The 18040-nt window shown below is 44.5% G+C and overlaps 1 protein-coding gene across 2 annotated transcripts in view; it reads left to right on the forward strand.

Annotated features, from left to right (window-relative positions):
* KDM4C (lysine demethylase 4C) overlaps nt 1-18040 on the forward strand; it is a 2012700-nt gene that overhangs the window by 414996 nt on the left and 1579664 nt on the right. For both annotated transcript variants that reach the window (XM_086961357.1, XM_086961358.1), the window contains exon 6: nt 16424-16473. In XM_086961357.1, coding sequence (XP_086817483.1) covers nt 16424-16473 — 50 coding nt within the window. The remainder of the gene's footprint in view (nt 1-16423; nt 16474-18040) is intronic.

Consider the following 18040-nt stretch of genomic DNA (forward strand, 5'->3'; position numbering starts at 1 on the left):
AATATAGTATTGGGTTACATCATTTATAAAATAGAGCTGCCCTTTACCATGGAGTTCCAATGCACTCTGATGCCATTGATGAGGTTTTTTACTGGACACTTTTGAGCAGTCACAAAGGTCTACACAAATACTACCTATGATCAAAGGAGTCATTAAACATGCTCCAGACATATTTAAAGACCTGGTACGATGTAGGGAGTTAAATCCCATAATAGAAGAAAAGTATAGACCAGCACCATCTGATCCAGTCTATATTAAGATACATCTGCCACTAGACTCTTTGGTAGTGTCTAATGCACCTAAAAGAGCCAATTCCCAGGCCTCTGGTGACACACCCCGGCTGACAAAGAATCTAAAGTTATTGATGCGTCAGGGAAACGGATTGCTGCTCAGGCAACAAACATATGGCGCATAGCAAACACACAAGCCTTACTCACGCTATGACCGGGCTCACTACGACCAACTAGAATAACTCATGGAGCACCTCCCAGATCAATACAAAGATCAGGCAGCAGAGCTCTTACAAGAAGGCAAACTAATATCCAATGCCTCAATTAAATGTGCACTAGATGTAGCTGAAACAGCATCCAGAGCAGTCAACACTAGTGTTATACTCAGACGTAATGCGTGGTTACATATTTCAGGTTTCAAACCAGAGGTTCAGACTACCATCTTGAACCAGCCCTTCAATCAGAACCAGTTGCTCGGGCTGGAAGTAGACAGCACACTAGAAAAGATGAAGAAAGACACGAACACAGCTAAGTCTATGGGTGCATTACAATCCACACAGACTAGAAGTTCTTTTCACCGCTCCTTTTATAGAGGAGGCTCCAAGCAGACCGGCGCAGACACATCATCTTTTAACCCCTTCGCAGCTGGGTAAATTCCCATGCTGTGCTGGGGGGGCGCGCACAGCGCCCCTGTGCTCATGACGAGGTCAGCTCGTCATGAGCCACGGTGGCCGTGTGCTCATGATGAGCTGAGCTCGTAATTATTTATTTATTTGTGCGTTTTTATATAGCGCGGGCTTTACCCGATGGTGTCAGAGCGCTTCACAATAGGAACGGAACTGATACATGAGAACATTACAAGTGAACAAAATACAAAAGCCAATGTTACATTAAATGAAGCAAAAAAGACAATCGTGAGCCAACGAAATATAAGAGGTAGCAAACGGTGCATTACAGGAGGAAAAAGAGACATGTGCAGGTTACAAAAGCGTACAAAGTAAACAAAGAGGTGTAATACTGCAATATATGAAGGGCACTCAAGCATAAGAACAAACATTACGTAGGCCATGGTGGCACTTGTGCAGGTATCGAAAATAAACAAATGTAAGAGGTAGAAAACAGTGTGTTACACGAGAAAGTGACGGGTGCATGTTACATACGAGTACCAAAGGTCATGACGAGCTGAGCTCGTCATGAGATTCGAAGGGGTTAAGACACACACACAGACCTCCTCTAACAACGGCTACTTCAGAGGAGGATACAGAGGCAACAATAATAAGGGAAGAGGTAGAGGTAATAACAACAACCGCTCATCTTCCACTCCCAAACAGTGACTTCCCTCTGCCTCCCCTACAGCATTCCACTCCTGTGGGGGCCAGATTATCACAGTTCCTACCTGTCTGGAATTCAATCACAACAGACAGGTGGGTAAGACAAATTATCCAACATGGCTACTGCCTAGAACTCACCTCAACCCCCCCAAACATACCACCTAGGCAGCATCCAATGTCCACAGAACATATAACTCTGCTTCAACATGAACTTCTAGCACTTCTACAAAAGGATGATTTTCAAGTAGTTCCTTTAGAGAAACGGGGAACAGGAGTTTACTCCCTGTACTTCCCAATTCCCAAGAAGGACGGGACATTAAGACCAATTCTCGACCTCAGGCCCCTCAGCCATTACATACAATCAGATCATTTTCACATGATCACTCTACAACAAGTACTCCCACTACTACAACAGGGAGACTTTCTATCAATACTAGACCTAAAGGACGCCTATTTTCATGTTCCTATACATCCTGCGCACAGGAAGTATCTAAGGTTTGTCATACAAGGACAGCACTATCAGTTCAAAGTCCTTCCATTCGGGGTCACAACAGCACCACAAGTGTTTACAAAGTGCTTAGCAGTAGTAGCAGCACATTTCCGAAGACAACAGATACATGTCTTCCCTTACTTCGACGATTGGCTCATAAAAGCAACATCGTTCAACCAGTGTGTACAACACACAAAACAAACAATTCAGACATTGCACGACTTAGGGTTTACAATAAACTACACCAAGTCGCACCTAGAGCCTTCGCACGTTCATCAATATCAAGGAGCTACCATAGGCACATCTACAGCTCTAGCGTATCCCAGTCAAGCCAGGATACAAAGCATTCAGACCTTAGTCTCCCTTTTTCAACACCAGCAGTCTCTCCAAGCCAGAGTGTTCATGAGACTTACAGGCATGATGGTGTCTTGCATCTTCATAGTTCCTCACGTGAGACTGCAAATGCACCCATTACAAGAATGTCTAGCACAACAGTGGAATCAGGCTCCAGGTCAGCTCACAGCCCTGGTGTTGGTAGACAGCCGTACATATCGCGCTCTGCAATGGTGGAACACCAAAAACTTGACAAAGGGACGGCCGTTCCAAGACCCTGTTCCACAGATAGTGCTCACGACAGATGCATCCCTCACAGGATGGGGAGCCCATCTCTTGCATTATACTACACAAGGCCAATGGAACAACCAACAGAGACAGTTCCATATCAACCATCTAGAGCTGCTAGCAATTTTTTTATGGCACTCAAAACGTTTCAGGTACAAGTACGAAACAAAGCTGTCCTAATCCGGACGGACAATATGACAGCCATGTATTATATACACAAACAGGGGGGGACACTCTCTCTGCAAATGTCACAGCCTGCACAGAACATTTGGAGATGGGCAATTCCTCAAAACATACACCTGACAGTAGAACACCTTCCAGGAATTCACAATCAGATAGCAGATCTGTTGAGTCGTCAGTCACAACAGATTCCCGAATGGGAGATACACCCACAAGTACTTCAACCATTTTTCAAAGGTGGGGGCATCCACAGATAGATCTGTTTGCCACCCACGAAAATGCAAAATGCCCAACCTTCGCCGCCAGGTTTCCACACCCACGGTCTGAGGGGAATGCGATATGGATGAACTGGTCAGGCAGATTTGTGTAGGCTTTTCCGCCTCTCCCACTCATTCCACTAGTAGTACGCAAGCTCAGACAACAGTCTCTCAAACTAATACTCGTGGCTCCCACATGGGCATGTCAGCCGTGGTTCACCACACTACTATATCTCTCACTGGTTCCACATCAGAAATTACGGCTCACGCCATCCCTGTTAACACAGAACCATGGAGAAATAAGACACCCAGACCCAAGCCAACTGAATTTGGCGATCTGGCTCCTGAAGTCTTAGAGTTTGGTTACTTAAACCTACCACCAGACTGTATGAACATAATTAAAGAAGCTAGAAGACCCACTACCAGAGCATGTTATGCCGCTAAGTGGAAAAGATTTGCAATATATTGTAACAATAATCACATTGATCCACTGGATGTTTCCATCCAAAATAGTATTTGCTACCTTCTACACCTACAAAAGGTCCAATTTGGCTTACTCTTCCATACACCTGCATCTGGCAGGAATTGCAGCCTATTTACAGAATAGGCAACATCTACCTCTCTTCAGAGTACCTGCAATCAAAGCATTTATGGAAGGATTAAAACGAATAATCCCACCTAGGCTACCACCTGCTCCAGTATGGAACCTAAACGTGGCCCTTACAAGACTTATGGGACCCCCTTTCGAGCCTTTACACAAGTGTGAGTTGCAATTCCTAACATGGAAAACTGCTTTCCTTGTTGCCATCACCTCTCTCAGAAGAGTTAGGGAAATACAAGCATTCACGATACAAGAGCCATTTTTTCAGATACATCCTAACAAAGTGGTTCTTAGGCCTAATCCTAAATTCCTGCCAAAAGTCATTACTCCTTTTCACCTTAACCAAGCAGTAGAGTTACCATTGTTTTTTCAAAAAACGTCTGTTGCAGAAAGGGCTTTACACACTTTAGATGTTAGAAGAGCTCTGTTATACTACACAGACAGGACTAAATCCTTCAGAAAGACAAAACAACTATTTGTATCTTTCTCTCCCCCACACAAGGGCAATCCCATCTCTATAGGAGTAATTGCCAGATGGATTGTAAAGTGTATACAAATATGCTATCAAAAAGCTAAATGTACACTAACGGTTCCTCCTAGAGCACACTCCACTCGCAAACTAGGAGCCTCTATGGCTTTCTTAGGAAATATACCACTAGAGGACATATGCAAGGCAGCAACATGGTCTACAATACACACCTTCACTAAACACTATTGTGTTGATGTGCAAGCCAAACCGCAAGCTGCAGTAGGCCAAGCTGTCCTTAAAACACTATTTCAGTATGCTGCAACGGATACAAGCGACCACCGCTAGGGGAGACACTGCTGCACAATCGATGCTAAGTGTACGATCTGCAGCTCATATGCCTCGAACGGAAAATGCTACTTACCTGTATGCATCTGTTCTTGGCATGTAGAGCTGCAGAGTCGTACACGCCCTCCCGCCTCCCCGGGACTTGTATCCGTTCCAGTACTCATCTTACTTAGATACACACGCATGGACATCTTTTCTCTTTACTTCTACTAACTCCATCATTTCCCATCATGGCGAAAAACAATCTGAGGATGGAGTCGATGACCATGCGCAGTATTGTCCAAGGGAGGAGTCACCTATCTCGTGACTACAAAGACTTCTTCCAAGAAGACAACAACCTGCAATCATCCGATCCCAACACCAGGTGGCGATCTATTGCTAAGTGTACGACTCTGCAGCTCTACATGCCAAGAACAGATGCATACTGGTAAGTAGCATTTTCCTTCCCTGTAGGCTTGCTCCACTTTCTACAAGCAACTCAACAGCCTAAACTGAGAGAAAGCCCACTCTGTTGCTGCTATAATCCCTCTACTCTCACCTTTAAATATTGCTATGTTAATGGAGTGCAATATTGCATAACATTTGGTGATGGATATTTCAGCATGTGGCACCGAGACATACACCAAAAATAAAGGTGTGCAGTGCATTACAGTGGGACATTGGATGAGTGATACCTGATAAATAACATAATTAATGATTTCTTTATATCCATAGATAGCAACTTGAAAAAGCGGTTTGTGTTTATTGTATGTATTAATATGAACTCACCACTGAGGGCTTGCTTCACAAAGGTAAATTTACTCTTTTGTGTAGGTTTACGATTATTTGCTATTCACAAAGGAGTTTACGAGTAGTATCTTTACAAGTATGGAGTCTCTGCACATAAAAAAAAGGTATTTTTATGTGTGGAAACTCCGCGCTTGTGAAGATACTCGTAAATCCATTTGTAAACCGAAAACAGTCGTAAACTTACACTAAAGTGTAAGTTTACCTTTGCGAATCAAGCTATGATTGTTTAAACCAAAAAATGTGTGCGTGACTGAAAATTAAAAATACAAGTAATAAACCGTCTGAAACAGGCAGACCATACACATAGATGCAGGATAAACTAATATACTCCAAAAGCTTCTAACCAGTTGTTTTTAAGCTTGTAGTTTTTTTTTTTTTTTTTAAGATCTTCTCTTTTAGAACAAGAACTAAGGAGCTCCCTCGAGTGGTTGAGCCTGCCCGGATGCATTTGCATTTAGAGCGAGGACTCAATGATGCAGTAGGCCACAAAACTTTAGTGGTGAGAATCCTTTTAAAAAGGCTAATGTGGGGTGTGTCCAAGATGGCGGACGGATGAGATGTCTCTTATCTCTCCGTGCTGCCGCCACTTTAGCACCGCTTCCCTGCCCTACATAGAAGATCCCCTTGGGGCCCCGCGTCGTGGGCGTGCATCGAGGGCAAAATCCCAACCGATAGTCCCTGATTCCACCTCCGAAGCTGAGAGCAGTGCATATGCCAGGGGCAGCAGGCCTGTGTGGCGGCCGGCAGGGAAGATGCCAGCCAGCGGAGGGGCCCTGCTTGCATTGTGGAGCAGCAGGTTGTAGCAGGAACTCTTGCCATAGGCCGGTGCCTCCTGAAATACTAGGAAGATGTTGGAACTGGAGAGGGGCCTGCAACTGTCACCCCTGGAGGGGACGGCGGCAAAGACCCTCCCCTACCTGTGGTGGCATCCGGAGCCCCGACCGGTGAGCAGTCAGTGTACAAGGAGGTGGAGAATGACCATAAACGAGGGGAGTGTGTGGATGGGGGTCCCTCAACCCTGACGACCAGTGGTGTGGTGCAAGGGACGAGGTGAGGGCCCTGTGCTTAGCCTGAACGCCCGTCCAATAGAATTTAACCAGGAAGATAGCAGCCAGGTGGTGAAAAACTGCACCAGTGGGGAGTACCTGAGACTGGTGTGCCCCCTGGTTTATGTGCGTGGCCGTTACCTAGTGGCCTGGTGTCACGGTAGGGCCTGGTGAGTGGGTCATCCCGCTGGGTCCTGCCCAAAGCAACCGCCTGCGAGGAGAGGAGCCTGTGGACCGGGGGGAGGGTGGGTTGGGTGGGGTGAGAGACATGGCGCTACACGCTCGATAAAAGAAATGGGTGCACAGCAAGGGCCTTGGAAAAACGAGGGCAAATGTCCCAGATCCGAGGAGGAGAGAGCAGATTGACCCCTCAGTAAAGCCAGACCTGGCAGGCCCTGATCACTGGAGATACTTGGTTACCTCCAGGATTATGTTGTAGACCTCTTCCAACACATCCTCATGAGAAACCAAACTGCAGCCTGATCGCGTCCACATGGTGAGGCTCCTCAGATCTCAAAAGAACCCGCCTGCTGACATCTTGGTATGAGTTCATGATTTTCAAATAAAAGATGGCATTCTAAGGAAAGCCAGAGAAGCGCACCGACTCCAGTTTCTGGACCACTCCCCAGTTCTTTACCAAGACCTCTCCTGGGTCACCATTCAAAAACATGGAAATTTTGCCCGGTCACTGATCATTTGCGGAAAGCAGGCGTAACATACTCTTGGAGACATACCTTCTGGATCATCTTTCAACCCGATGGAGCACTGCACCAATTGAGATCCCTCAGAAGCCTGCACCAGAAAAGGTCAGGTTGGAGACAGATCAAGGGAACCCAGTCGGAACGAAAGATTGTTAATCTGTACTTCAGGGTCTCTCAGGAGAATCCACCCTCTCGGAAGCATCTTGAAGTGAAAGGAGATCACCTGGAACTGCTCTCAGTCAAAGAGCTGACACAGGACAAAGCAGCGGCATCGGGGAGACAGAGAAACTGCAGGACTGCCTTTCCTGATGCCGTACTCTTCCAGGGACTGCATATCCTCAACGATGTCCCAAGACGTTAATGAAAACTGCGACTGGAATACTCTCCACAGCAATCATACTGTATTGGCAAGCTTTGGTCAACTCATGTTCTCCTCATCGTTACCAATTTGGTTTTTCCCGGGGTCTTTTCTGTCTTTTCTTCTCCCTCCTCCGCACCGCCACTTTTGCCTAGGCCTCTGCAACTGAGTCCTGATATGACCCCCCGCTGTGCGCCCTCCGCCCTGCCTATGAGATCCTCGTGGGGAGGGTATGATTGCACAACACAGGCTCTTATCCCATGACCCAGGACTTGGGCATTGTTATTCTTAATGTTGGGGGCCTAAATAGCCCAGTGAAGTGCGCTGCGTTGTTGTCCCTCCTGGAGCAGTCCAGCAGTGATATATGCCTGCTACAGGAGGCCCACTTACATGCCTAGGATACTCCCCGTATCCAATTGCGCTGGTTCTCCCGTCAGTATTGGTCCTCCGGCCCTGCAAAGAAGAACAGGGTAGCTACTCTTCTCGCCCAGATGTTCCATGGTAAGCCAATATCTATGATCAGGGAAGTAAAAGAAAGGATACCAGTGATTAGACTACAGTGGGGCACCGTCACTTTCACCCTGGCTAATAAATACGTACGCATAGAATGACAGACAGTAACCCTTTCTCCTTAATGAGCTGGCGACAGCCCTTACTTCCCCTGATTCAGCCATTTTGATAGGGGGAGACCTTAACCTTGTGACGGACCCCGAAATGGGCTACTCTAGCCAGTGCTCCTCCCCTTTTCAGCTGCCAGTCGTAGGTGGTTAGCAGACGGCGTACTCTGTGATATTTGTGGACATCTCCACCTTACCTTGAGAGATTACACCATTTACTCTGCATCTTACAAGTTGTATGCCTGTATTGACCACTTTCTCACGTCCCAGCCCTCACAACCTATGTCATAGAGACGAGCATAGAACCCCGATCTCTGTCAAATCATGCCCTGATCGCATTAACGTTATGGCTGAGCACTGCTCAGTCCTGTTCCTCACGATGTTGACTGCAAGAGACTATGCTCCAATCCACACCTACAGTGGTGGCGATACGCACTGATATAGGGGACTACCTCTGCAATAATAATCTGAAGGGGCTCTCCTCCCTTTGGTGTGGGAAGCGCTCAAACTCATCCTTGGAGGGGAACTGATCGCTATCAAAGCAGTTGAGAACCTGCTGCGTCGAGAAAAGCGCCAACAGCCCGAACAGGCGATCTTGTGAGTTGGAGTCAATTCACAAAAGCATGGGGGTCTGGAGGAAACTTCAGAAGAAGAGATCTTGACCAGGTGGAGTATGCCCTTTTGCGGCTCAAACATAAATTCTACCTAAGTGGCGATCGAAGTGGTCGCATGATGCCGCACAGACTGCATGGCAAAGCTCTCTTGCTCCATGGGTGCTGTTGGCACCCTTAATGGGGAAGATCCTGAAATAGCTGAGGCTTTTAAGAATTTCTATAGTGACTTATATGCTGGTTTAGATGGGCCGGATGGGGACTTCGAGACCTATCTTCAGAAGGTCCCCTTGACATGTATGTCACTGGATCTCGCATCCCAGCACATTCGAGTAGAGAAGGTAGTCGAGGTTATTGCTCTCCTCAAACCATCACAGGCGCCCGGGCCATACGGCTATAACCCTCTATTTTATAAAACCTTCTGTCAAGAGCTTGCCCCCTAACTGACTCGGCTATTTAACTTTCTTTGACTCCGGCTCCCCGACTGACTTGATGCTGGAGACGTCCATCTCTGTAATTCTTAAGCCACAGAAAGACCACAAGGACTGTAGGTCCTACCGGCCCATCTCCCTGCTAAACATGGACGCCAAACTCTTAGCAGGTATCCTAGCTGTGCGACTAAACCCCATTATGCCGTACCTCATCGACCCCGATCAAACTAGTTTCATACTGTTTCATCCCGGTGCGACAATGCGGTGATAACACGAAACACCTCCTCCATTTCACTGACTGTACCCAATGGTTGCAGTAGGAAGCCCTTTTCCTCTCCGTTGTCCCAGAAGGGTGTTTGATCACGTCCATTTGCCTTACCTGCTTGCCACCCTTGGCTGGTTTCGGATACAGGGACAGATTTATAGCGTGGATACGCTGCATTTATAGCGCTCCCAGAAACTTGGTTCGGGTCAACAGGACCTCGCCTTCTATGTCCCCCAATAGTACTGGGACCAGACAAGGCTCCCCCTTCTCTTACAACGTTCCCCTCTTCGATGGTGCAGATTATTGACAACCCTTACTCAACCCCCCCCCCCCCGGAGAGGAGCTATGAGGTCTTTCGCCCCTGACATGAGCAAGGCTGAAAGGCGTGTGGGCTCGCTATTGGACCCTATGGGTGGGGGGGGGTCATTCTTTTGATCAGCAGCAACAGGATTACTCATTGCAGGCTGCAGATTTGTTCCACTACGCGCATTTGAGGCACTGCGTGACCACCCTGGGCTATGAGCCTGGATCCGCTTGCCCTCTCACCCAGTTTGAAAAATGGCTGGTGTGTAAAGATGGAGATAAACGTCGTATTTCTGAACGCTATGCTCTCCTCTCTGACGGGGGCTCCGCTCTCAAGATCAAGGGCCATCTACGCTGGGGCGCACTCTCTCCAGCAAGGAATGGTAGAATATTTACTATAGGATACATCACACATCGCATGATATGTCCGGCACAGAGACAGTTTATAAAATTGTCTCCTATTGGTACTAAACACCCGCACAAATTCACAGCTGAATAAAGGGGTGTACTGAAAAATGCTGGCGGGGCTTTGGTCAAACGGGCTCCCTCCATTTTCTTTGACACTGGCCTAAGCTGCCCTAAACCTTGTCTGAACTGGGGTGGCAGAGTGGGCTAAAGAACGGAGATGATTTAAACGCAGATGTGTTGACTGGGTGTGAGTGTTTGGTTCAGATGCTCTGTCCATCACCACCCCCTTTTGTACCGCACTGCCCTAAGCTGGCCAGGTATTGGGATCAGGTCCTGATTGACATTGACCAAGCATTTGACACAACTACACCCTGCTTTCCTGCATACACAATCTTAGGGCTAGCCAATCCCCTGACCTTTCCCCCGAGGTCGATTAGGGGCAGACAAATAGCAATAGCACTGAATGCTGCCCGGCCGTTGCTCCTTGTGCGATGGGTACAGAGGAGATCCCAGACCACATATCATGGCTGCAAAGATTATGGGTTTCGCTGGCGATGGAGCGTATATCATTGATGGTGGACAACAGGACGGCTAAATATCCAGAGCTCTTGGCTCATTCATTAGGATCCTGTCATAGAGTTTTGACAAGTGACCTTCCCAAAATACCTGCAAATGTTGCAATTGCTTGCTTGAGAGGACAAAGAGGGCACCCCGACCGAAACTTGGGAGGAATGCCTGATCCTGGCCCACTTATGAGGGAGTTGTGGTTATCGGTTCATTGGTGCGGAGGAGGGGGGTGGTGGTTAGAAGGGTTCTATTATTGTCCTGATATCTCTTGCTCTTTTTCTTGTCCTCAACATTTAGCTATTCTTTTTAAATTTCAACGTTTAAAAGTCTGTATAAAGCTGCCGGGCTCCATGTTGTTGGCTGAGAGCTGTGTATCATTCTCTACAACTTATTCACGCTGCCGGCCGCTGGTTGTAGGCTGAAAGCTGTTATTGAGCCACAAGCCTTAATAAAAAGATTTGTTCCATACAAAAGGCTAATGTCCAGGATTAAAGCAGAAACAAGAGTAGGCTTCCTCTCAGTTTTGGTTCCAAAGAAGAAAGCTTGCAATGACTTAGTCAAATTTAGGTGGAATTTTGACTGAACGTTAGGCACTATGTAGGTTTGGTTAACAGCATTTTCTTTGGAAAGCAAAGAAATGGTTCCTGAACTAAAAAAGTAATTTTTGATTAAATGCCTAGCCAGTGTATTTAATTGAGCAGTGCTGAATGCCTGCTGTTATTAGTTTTAAGAGATAAGCCAATTTGTATTTTTGGCTGGAAGAGAATTGCATAGATTTCTTTTGTTTCTCGTCGAATAGCTTTTAGTTTTTTTTTTTGCTGTATTTGCCTGTGGCAGTGGCCCTTGATTGTTTAAAACTTCCATGCAGGCCAGAGATTACGCAGTTCTGACTCTTCAGTGCACAGGGCATAGAGACTTTTTCATGATGCAGTGCCTGGCTTCTCTTTATTACTCTATGCCTCTAGCTACATTGCAACATAGGCAGGCGAATGCATGGTCCGTTCAATAGATTCATCAGAACTGAAAACGAAGTCTGCCAATTCCAGGTGGACGCAGGATTCAACCATTTGTATATCTGATCTTCTGTATATCCACTGGAATCGAAATTAAAAGCATAAAGAAACTGTACCAGTTACTCAAATTCGATTCGCCTACAGGTACTGGAAGTGCTTGAGTGCAGAGCCTCGGCATTTCCTAAAAAAAAAAAAAGACTACCAAAGGTATGTCCTACCTGCGAAAGAAGTTTTGCAAACTTTTGTCTTCCATTTCATACACTCTACAGATATAAAACATGGTGTACATGTTGTCCATCTTGAGAAGAACCATTTTGAGTTAGAAAAGTAAACGATGTCTGCTTGCAGAAAACTCCAGGAAGTTTGTGAGAGTTGTTTTGGAAACCAACGCTTTGCTATCAATGTCCCATTGTGGCAGTCAAGTTTCCGTGGAATCTGCATTTTGAAAGGTTCTTGTGCATTAGGCTTTTTCTGTGTTAATTTGGGTAATGTCTTCCCATTGTTCACGAGTATGTGTCCTATGATATTGTGTAAGTGACCCTGAGGTATCCGTATGATGCAGGACTACAAGAGACCTAGGTAGACCTCAAATGGTGTGACTTAATTTGTGATTTTGCTTGGAAGCAGTGCTGTGTAGCTTCAATTGTAGTGGCTAAAAATAAAGTACCACCTACAACTGCTCTGAGAAAAGGCATGTGCCTTTTCTGAATTTAAACTAACTTGCTTAATAAATTTGTAAGCCAGAAGTGCTAAAGATGTACCTCCTTTCCTGAAGAGCTTTCGGCCCTAGCGGTTTTGGGCCAGTCAATGGAAAGGTAAATATAGAAATCTTACCTTCAATAAAGGAAAATTTAAAAACAATAAATAAATAAAACCCTTACCTCCAATATGGACTTCTACTGGGGTGAAACATTTGTTAAAAGCCTAGAAGCACATTTCAACTTGAACTGAATGACCCTTAACTGACATGGCCCAAGTCACACAAAAAAACACAATTTATCTTTTGTGGTCTTTCTCTTATATTTGCAATAAATACCATATTTTTGGGGGGAGAATGGGTGTGTGAATACACAAAAGATACAGGCAAACTCCTGGACAGCCGGGACACTGGCAGGTTCCACGACTACTTGCGGAATTCTGTTAATACCTATATTCTCCTATGTGACCACATTTTTATATGCGTAATTCTACATAGTGTTGATTACACTTGTGTAAATATGAAGCCTTCATGCAGTCACTTCAATGATTTATTATATTTTACTTTTCCTGTTAACACTGGGATAATATTTATCCTTACGAATTAATCCCCTTGGCTGTATCCCCATCAATTTTGAAAGGTGTTCCGGCCCCATTGCCACTGCGGATATGGGTTTACCTCTGCCCTTGAAAGCGGTAAATATCTGTGTCTAGAGTAAGAAAAGGCTTGAGAAAGGTCTGTATATATTCTCAGTCATGTATCTTTGAGGGTATACACAAACTTCCCAGCTTAATATCCTGCGATGGGGAGAAGATATGATTTGATTTGGGTTTTGTGAAGCAATCAAATGCTTGAAGGCATCTTTGCACTAAAGACTCCGAACCCCGGAGACAAATATATGCTTCCTGAACAGAGTGGCCATATGAGCCTCATGGAAAGGGGCTGAAACTTCCATCCCATGGCAGCTAAGTAGGAGAAGGATCTGCCACTTTGCCTACAAAGTTTGATCTTGGATTCATTTGCTAAGGCAGTGAGGATGACGTAAAGTACAAGGTGGATAATACCAAAAACGTTTGAGCAATGCAGAGTACCTTAAAAGTGGAGTTTTTTTGTATGGGACACTAGTGAAGCTCCTGCAAGTAATTTTTATAGACTCCTAAGCAGGAATGTTCAGTAGTAGTCTCGCAATGACACTCTTTACCATTTGCACCCTGTTAACCAAATGACGAAGGCGAAGATGGATAAAGTAAACAAAATCAAGCTGAGAAAAAACTAGTGTATGTACTACTTTTTTACGAGATGTTATGGGAAGTAGAGGAAGAATTTTCCATAGGAAACGTAGGATAATGAAACAAGTGGTAGTAGTTTTAATGAAATGTGACGTGAAAGTGAGTTTGTTGTCAGACAGGATTCCCAAGTTTCTGGCTGAGCTCACGGTTATTGGGCCCAGATGTGTAGGCCAACAAGTGGGAGACCAGAATGAAGACTGATTTCCAAAGATAAAGATCTCAGACTTGTCTCAATTTGGGGCAGTTAAGGTCCATCCAGTTAGCGATTCAAGTCATACAATATCAAATGTTGGATGGAATTGTGGCAAAATCTTTTGTAATGGGTTTTAGAAATGGTGGTGGCTTGCACCCTGTCCAAGTAGGGACCGTTACTTCTAGTCAGAGTGAGGGTGTTACACACCCAGATTACCTCTGCTCCAGCCCCTTGGTAGCTTGGCACGGGCAGTCAGGCTTATCTCAGAGGCAATGTGTAAAGTATTTGTACATAACACACCGTAATAAAGTGAAAATAGTACAAATGGACATCACTCAAGTTTTGAAAAATAAAGTATCTTTGTTGAAACCCAACAAGACCAAAATGACAAAAATACTACATAACTAATTCAAAATATGACTTTTAAAAGGTTTAAAGCAACTCTGACCATAGAACTCTATGGATGCTGTGATTTTACACGAAGTACCTCAGATGCATCAAAATCCACAAGGCAAAACAGCTGCAGAAGAGGGTGATGCGTCGGAAAGAAATTGGCGCACAGGTGCGATGTGTTTCAATCAGGACGTGATGGAGGTTGTTGCCGCCACGGCAAACAGGCGCTGCATTGATTTCTTTAGCCGCGGTCCTATAATGCTTTAATTCTTTGAGCTGCACAGCAGGGCCTACGTCTGAGTCAGTGTGTGGGTCTCGGACTTCAGATACATGGTGCGCTGAACTTGGGCTGCGGCGGTTTCTTCGGCAGCTCGCGCCAGTGAATGGAAATTTCTACCGTACGGCGTTGCTGCATTGGAAAAACAGGCGCTGGAAGGGCAGTGTGTCGATTTTTATAGTTTCAAGCAAATCTTTGGAACAGGAACAACCGTCAACTGAATTTGGCACCTCACGGAAGGTCCAAACTCCCAGGAGTGGAGTTCAGGGATGCTGCAAATGAAGTCTTTGATGGCCCTAAGACTTCCAACGGAAGGCAATCACACACATGCCCTTGGAGAAACTTCACAAGCAGGATGCAAGGCAAAGTCCAGTCCTTTTCCTCTCCAAAGCAGCATCAGCAACTGCAGGCCAACCCACAGGCCCGGACTGGCCGTAGCGGGCACCGGGCAATCCCCCGGTGCGCCGCACGGGTGGGGGCAGATTTTGTAACAGGGCCATTTCTGCAGCATAGCTTCAAAATCGGCCCTGTACAGAATCGGCCGAAAACCGGCCCCGGCAAAGAGCTCGGCGGCATACATACGACCAGTTCTTTAGATTGTGTGAAAACTTGTTGGTTTGTTTATCAAGCTGACAAGCCTTGTGAGATTAGATGTCTTTGTCAGTCACTGTTAAGGATTGGCTGATAAGCATACTCATGAAAGTATCCGTGCTAGGAATAATGCGAATTTCTATGCGATCTTTTGTTTGGCAATATTGTTTGGTTTCAAAGGAAATGGAATCCTCTCAGGTTGGTTGGACAGTGTTGTACAGTGAGGGGGCATTCCCCTTAGCCTTTGCTGTTCTTCTCAGTTTGCAGGTGATGCTGCACCCCGAGTGGCTGGATTCAGATCCAGTGGCTAGTCTTGATGGGTAGGGTGTCATAAGGACATCTGTTTGCATACGTTCTCTGTTTGATCATTACAGAGTCAAGGCACTGCGTAGGTTAAAAAGAAAGCTGCATTCCATTTCAAAAACATTTTGCCTATTCGACCTTTGCTTGACGTTTTCTTAAGCCATGTCCATACACATTAAAAGGGCACAATATACTGATTGTATAGTCTTGGCTATTTTGAGTTTGTCGGGTTTGTTTGTTTTTTAACACAACTTGCTTTTTCAGATGCGTACCTTGAAGTATATTTTTTTAAACATTGCTTTTGTCACTTTTGCATTAAATTGTTTTGCCAATATACAATTCCAGTACAGTATATTTGAATATGAATTTGAAAAAACAAATGGCACTTTTTCACCAACTTTCCGGCTCACATTTTTATTTAAAAAGAAGGTATATCAGTTATGCTACTTGTACAATACTTCTGGAGTGTGAATGTTATAATTGTAATTTCATTTAGAATGTCCCGTAATCTGGGTTGGTTCTTTTAAGCTGCTGTTAAGAAACTCAGAAAATTGCCATAAAACTATTCCCCTCCCCTTAAATCTTCACTGTTTGGAAATAACTGATTTCCATGGGAAGCAGATGGAGGAGCATCTGAGTGGAAGGTCAATGTAGTTATTTTTTGCAGGTTTCTGACGAGTCAGAAGTAGTAACATATTTCTTTATTTTCTTTACGCAAATGAGATAAAAAAAGATGCATAAAGATGAGTTCTTATTATTCCGCAGTATGATTTGTGTGAAAAACCACACTTCGGTGGGAATGAATTTAAAACTTAATTACAAAACCGCTTTTAACATAACAACGTAAAGGTTGATGCATTCATTTTTGCCAGTGAAGGAAATAGAATAAAGACCTTTCAAAGGAAGCTTGCGTAACATAGTTGAACGGGCTGTGTAGGCGACTGCACTGCCTTTCTAGCTTTATACCGAACCGGATTGCCTGTCACTTTTTTTTTTAAACATGACCGCCAATTGCATTGAATATATGTATATATTTTTTAACCTTAGGTATACTGTTCCTCCAGAACACGGAAAACGACTTGAACGACTTGCGCAAGGTAAAAAATTTTGAAAAGTTCTCTAAGAGTGAATGATGTCTGTTGTATGGTGCATAGTAACACATTCAAGATGGTAAATGGTAAAAGATCTCAGAAGTGTTTAAAAATTGCATTGCCCTCTTTACAACTCATGTAAGTGCCACATCAATTAGTATCTGGAGCTTTACCATGCAGATAAGTTTTTTTTTAAATAAAATGTTTTTGTTATTTAAAAAAAAATATTGGTTTTGGTGCTGGTAGAGGTAAAGGTTGGTTCTGGAGATTTTAACGTTTAGAGTTGGGGAGAGGTAAGGGTGATTTTAGGGATTTTAGCTCGGCTAGGTAAATAGAGGGGAGGTAATGGTAGTTTTATTGTTTAGGATGGGTAGTGGTAAAAGGAGGCATGGGTGATTTTATTAGGGTAGTAGGGCTTAGGGGTAAGTAGAGGTAAAGAGAGAAGGGTGCATTTTGTGTTTAGGGGTGAGTTGAATTAAAAGTTGGGGAAGGGTAATTTTAGGATTTAGGACAGGTAGGGCTATAAAGTAAAAATAGTTTTGGGGAATATATATATGTATAACAAAAATGCATGGTAAAGGGCCACAATGTAATGGCACGCGCTATAAAGGTCAATACATGGTATTACATGCATGATAATGCCATGCTTGGCACGTTGTAAGATAATTTACTTTCTGCCTCCAGGTGGAATCCAGGATGTCTTTTTACTTCTGTTTTGGGCGTGGGGCTGACAAACAGACCCTAGCTTCATGTCCGCTGTAAAAAATTACACACCGTTGTTAGGTCTTGCCTTCACATTGCAAGCTCTGTTTCTTCAAGAACGTTTGTTTTTCATCAGTGGACTTGGAGACCATCCTTTGCTTTCCATTTGTTGGTTTTATTGTAACTCTTATGTGCTTGCTTATTCGTGGTTAGTTGCTGCAGGCTTCCCTCCTCTTCGTGTGTTTGGTCCTTAACTGTAGCATGGATGCATTGCTTGTGTCTTTCAGAAGCAAATTCTTTTTCAGCTCTACTTTTTTCTTTGTGTTTAACCTTTTGACTGCTACGGCATTTCCCCTTTGAAAGCTAAGCCCTTTTTTTTTATTTTGCTACTTGAGGTACTTCTCGCTTACGCCTTCATACCCTTTTCCTACATAAAGTATCCACACCAAATTTACATCGATTTTTCCGACATTATGGGAATTCTAAAGATAACCAGGTTTTGGGGATTCCCACAGTTTTATTTTTTTTGCGAAAAATGTAATAAGTGCTCCGCAAGAAATTAACATTTTCTTCTAAAAATGACATCAACAAAAAGTTTGCTGTGCTTGGACAACCATCTTTCTATGTTTTCAGAAACAAGCACAGTTGTATCAAAAAGGTTTTTTTTTTGCCACAGTTTGTGTATTTTTATAAGAGATAATCTATTTTTTTCATCTTTTTTGGGTTGCAACCTACTTGCAGTTTGTGGTGCAAACAGACGTAAAACCCATGGATGTTCCTGGGGAGCCATACATTCTGCCATATCTATAATTCCTTTCTCATTCCCAGGTATTTCTGAAAACCAGACACCAGGGAGTAACCATGATGGTGT

Source organism: Lissotriton vulgaris, chromosome 3_1, assembly GCF_964263255.1.
Source record: "Lissotriton vulgaris chromosome 3_1, aLisVul1.2, whole genome shotgun sequence".
Taxonomy (NCBI): domain Eukaryota; kingdom Metazoa; phylum Chordata; class Amphibia; order Caudata; family Salamandridae; genus Lissotriton; species Lissotriton vulgaris.